Consider the following 4,914-nt stretch of genomic DNA (forward strand, 5'->3'; position numbering starts at 1 on the left):
TAGTAATTAAACTCATCTCACCAATAATTGTAGGTTCAAACAAATTCCAAATACCCATGGTTCCAACACAACAGAGTGGAGTGCCTTGGCACTTCGTAGTGTTACTATTGTAAACTATAACTATGTTTATACAAAGTGATGTGTAGAGGTTTGTAGGGCAGTATAGGGTTTTTGTTCATTTTGCTATATTTCAGATTTGTTTTAAGTTTACATATAATTATTATTGATCCCAAAAAACAAGTACTCAACTAAGTCCTTTCAATACTAATCAAACACATCTAAACTAAATATAAACTTTCAACAACCGAAATTGTACAAAAACATCTCCAGCCTTGGATCCATTGATTCTATATTGACCAACATCCCCAAGGCTAAAAAATGTAATGCACACGGCAGGACCAAAGACTTAAACATTGGCTGTAGGGTCGTAGTGGAGGGCACGTGCCTGGCGGGCAGTGACAAGGCAAACGCCCTTTCGCCAGAGGATCTCCTGGATTCGGGCGGACGGCAGGAGGCGATGAAGGAGGGACCGCCCATCATCACCATCGAAAGAAGGCGGGCGAGCATCGAGGATCCACTCGTTGTCCAGGCAGCAGAGCTGGGCGTGCAAGAAGTCCAGGTACCGCACGGCCGCCTCCATCACCCCTGCTATGGTATAGTAAGAGCTGCGGACTAGGCCTGGCACTAACGTTTTCAGCGTCTCCACCTCTGCCGTGATCCGCTGCTTCCTTGCCGCCGTCTTGTGCTTTTTCGACTCCAATTTATCCGGTTTCATGTGGACCTCGACGGCGTAACTGCTGCTACTACGAGTGCACTGTCCACCATGGTCACCTGCTTTACCTCCACTCTCCGCTGGCGACGCTTGCTTAGGCTGCAACAACCTTGAACTAGGTCCGACTCTGCCCTCATCAGTGCTAGGCAGCTGGCCCGGTACCGCATGAGCTGGCTCAGTGAACAAGTGATCACCCATGCATGTAGCAAAAGCACTAGTACTGCTACACTGCCTTTTAGTGCTCGGGCCACAGTTTGTAATGTTTACATCAATACAATGAGCACGAGACCGCTTGCGATCAGCTGCAGTGCCTGAGCTTGGGCATGGTGTGTTGCTAATAACCAAGGTCGAGGGCCGTCCACCTTGAGCTTGAACCAGTGAGGGGACGCCTGTATCACTCAAAGGGCGGAAGTGAATTGCATGGGTTTTGGCATCTAGATCCGATCTGCTGCTTTTGAAAAGCTTGCAACTGGGAAATGTGGTCGACGGTGCAGGAGTAACAGCGCCTGCACTGAGTACTTTGTCGACTGTTGAAAATCTCTGAAGAATCTGCTGCAGCTGTATTAGAGGACTGTTGTAGCTGGTAGAGTTGTTCTCTAACTGCACCAAACACTCGTCATGGACGTTGCAAGTCGCATCGAGGACCGACTTCCACTGCATCTGGGACTCTAGTGACCGCGTCCCACAGCTACTAGTGTTGATATTGCAAGCTGATTGTTGCAAGTAATGGCTGGACCATGGTTCTTTCCCAGCTATGTCCGCCGGGTCAACTTTCAGCAGGCCCGCAGGCAGAGATGTGTGGCACCCATAGTCCAATTGCGGCATATCCAAGGCCTTGATTGATTTTTCTCTATGCAACCTGTCATGAGGCAGGAGCTGATGGTCAAGCACCTTCTGCGGTAGCTTACTATGATGATCATATTGAACACCCAGATCAGGTTCGCCATGATGCCAAGTACTTGGACCATAGGCTGGCCATGGAGGCCCATTAACGGGCAGCTGATAATTGTAGTCATGTCCTTCCATGGGCAGCAGCTTCTCGGGCAAATCACCAGCTGAAAGGGAAGCATATGAATTGGGATTCGAAACGCGCGGGTAATACTGATCTGCTTTCCACTGTGTTCCAGGCTGCGAGAACCCACAGTAGGGCAGATTTTCCGTGGTATTCGCTTCTATTGCAGGAGCAACATGGAAAGGATAGTAGCAATCATCACCTGCAGCCGCAGCTCGCCCACTTGTAAGATTGCTGCACAACACGCCTTCTCCATTAGCAACTGTGTCAATATTAACAAGGGGAGGTAGAAGGAAGGAGCTGCAGGCAGCCAGTTCACTAGAACTAGGGCTATAGCTAAAGAAAGGGAAGCTTACGAGATCATGGGGCAGCGTTGAATAGGTATCCATCAGCTTCTCACTAGAAGCAGTGGGGCGGATGACGTTTAGCTGGTGGCCGGAGAGGAAAGCATACTGATACTAATTTGGGGCCAGTTGTCTGGAAGGATTTTGTTGCCGGCTGTTGCAGCAGCTGCCCACTGGCCCAATCACACACACTACAAGCTGTGGTGAGCAACACAGCAAGCAGGGATAATCAGAAGGCGCTGCATGTGAAAAAGCATACTAGAGGAGTGCGGGATCCGGAATACAAAGCTTATGTGACAAAACTAATCGGTTGCTGGTAGCTATAAGTAGTTACAAAAGGGGGTTGATCAGAGTGAGATTAAAACATTGATTAGGATCGATATCAAGACAGAGTATGCCCTGACAGTATTGCCTCTCAAATACTTATCGGTGCACGCTGCAGGCCGCGGCCCGCCATATCAAAATGTCAATTTCCACCTGATTGTCTCAGTACATCACGTGTATTCACGGAGATTACCATCAGATCCAAACATCGCTGTCCACGTAGCCGTGCTCATTCTTTTAGTAGCTAGCTTTCATGGAGATCGCACAGGACCCATTGTAAACAAATCGCAACATCACCATCCACGTTTGATCTGCCATCGTGCAGTCTTTAACCTGCCCCTTGCCAAACATCATCTATCGTGCGTGACGTTGGCCAGATTAGGCAATCGGTCTAATCCCCCCAAAATAAAGTTCCAAAGAGCAAAAATCTAGTCAAGGCGATTGTTAAGAGTGTGCTTTACACATACATGCACTACATGCATACACACCCCTCATGTACATGCATCGGGACACTTGTCTCCACCTGTATTAAGAGGCAACAACCATGTTGTAAAGCAATCGTTAATACATGATGTTCATACACTTTTTACCATTAACTCCTTTGCCTACTGCGCCCATCTCTGCACTGTGTTCTGCCTGTGTCTCGTAATCTTTACATGGTATCATCGTCATCACTGAGTCCTATGCTTATGGAAGCTCATCTCCCTTCCGCCTCTCTGCTAGCATATGTCAAACGAGCACTCTCACATAGTCCCGCCTCATGGCCCCTTGATACCCTTGCTATAGCATGAGCTCCAGCCCTCTTTACGGAGGCCCTCGATGGTGTCCACGAAGCAACACCATCACCCACAGTCGGATCTGACGCTGCACAAACAGCATCCGTGCTTCTACTGTCATCACGTTTAGACAGTTTGGAACTTTTCGGCCCTGCCTTGAAGGAGGTAGTCAACCGTATTCTCAATTCTCTCCTTCCAGGCTCCTGTCCTTCCAATACATACCCTGAAAGGGCCGTGGCTGAAGCCCATGTCTCTCCTTCTCGACATCATGTTGGATGCTCTACTGCCATCTATTGTTAAGGCAGGCCTCGTATATGCAGACCTTACACCTATTTCCTCGTCTGGAACACGCCAAATCGCAGAAGGAGGCCCCTCCCCAACTCCTTATCGTGGTCCAACGGGCAGCCGTTGATTCACTTGACGACTCTTGCACAACTCAGTCACTCCATTCAAGTCTTATTTCTGCAATAAAAGGGGGGGAACTTCTCAGTTGAAATAGCAACTCTGCGCCTACCGATGCAGCAGCCTTCGCCTTTCTCTTTTTTCTCGGCAACCCACTTCGACGACCTGGCAAACTTCGTCTCTTCCAATAAGGAGGTAATCTCTGTTTTTTTTGTGCTCTCTGATTTTTGGCTCTAACTCCCTTGATGTGGCATATACTGCTTGCTCCCTTGATGCGGCAAGTGAACGATCCACACTTCCCCTTTGCGCTGCTGCTACAACCCTCGTACCTTCCATGTCTCTAACGGGCGATTACGCCCCCTTACCTCTACCGATGAGGTGGTTTCTGACTGCTTCTTGGCTCTCTGTGACGCCGGGCCTCTGCTCCTAGAATCATTCGGATGCCTAGTCGGTACTACTGCAAACAGCCCAGCCCTAGCATGTTTTTTTCCCTTGGGCATGCAAGTTTCTTTGTTCCTATGATGAACAAAACCATTGCTTCGGTCAATTATTGCGAGACCGAGTACAAGAGGATACATCGTCTACAATCGTATTGCAGTTTTAAACTTCTTTTACAAAGCTATACATGTGGCACACGAGGTTACATCCACACACATAGCCGCATGGATAGCTAAGTGCATAACTATATTCATCACTACGACATTCGACGACACTAAAAAGGGAGGGGAAGGGTAAAAGGAATGTGAGGAGAGGGAGAGCTTGACTTTTTCACAAACACACCAAAGAGAGCAAGACACATGAGAGAACTGTTTTTTTTTCTATCTTTTTCTTTTCTCTATAACAATAAACTAAAGAGATAAGAGAACATACTATAAAGGAAAGTGTACATAATATGGTCTTTTTCTTTTATCTAGGATGATGTTTCAATCTAAGACTTAAGGGGGTCACTATATGTAAACCCTCTATATCACATGTGTTCAAGGTCTAATTTAAAAACACCTTATCTGTAAATTTATCATGAATAAAATATACCTTTTTCTTATTCAATTTGTAAATACGTGTACTCTTTAAATGGTATCTTTTTGTATGTAAAAAATATATAAAAAAGGATTTAAAAAACCTCCACGTGATAGACTTACATATTTATAAGTGACTCCCCCAAGATCTAAGATAATAGTTTTCCTGTCTGCTTGTAGCTCTCACAGCTACCAAAGGTGTTCCTCTAAAATTAGAGAAGAAAAGAGATGAAAATTCTCTTACTTATGTACCGCTTCTTTTCTTGTC

At 46.6% G+C, this 4,914-nt stretch overlaps 1 protein-coding gene across 1 annotated transcript; it reads right to left on the minus strand.

The window, feature by feature from the left end:
* Positions 1-265: 265 nt before the first annotated feature.
* Positions 266-4,150, minus strand: LOC147616314 (uncharacterized). Its single transcript, XM_086777381.1, has 2 exons — positions 2,141-4,150; positions 266-2,018 (listed from the first exon to the last, which is right to left on the minus strand). The coding sequence occupies exons 1-2, from the start codon at positions 2,146-2,148 to the stop codon at positions 407-409; spliced, it is 1,620 nt and encodes a 539-aa protein (XP_086633507.1). The 5' UTR covers positions 2,149-4,150; the 3' UTR covers positions 266-406.
* Between the last annotated feature and the right edge of the window lie 764 nt (positions 4,151-4,914).

The sequence above is a fragment of the Cibotium barometz genome, chromosome 38 (assembly GCF_041138505.1).
Source record: "Cibotium barometz isolate CiBa-2024 chromosome 38, ASM4113850v1, whole genome shotgun sequence".
NCBI lineage: Eukaryota > Viridiplantae > Streptophyta > Polypodiopsida > Cyatheales > Cibotiaceae > Cibotium > Cibotium barometz.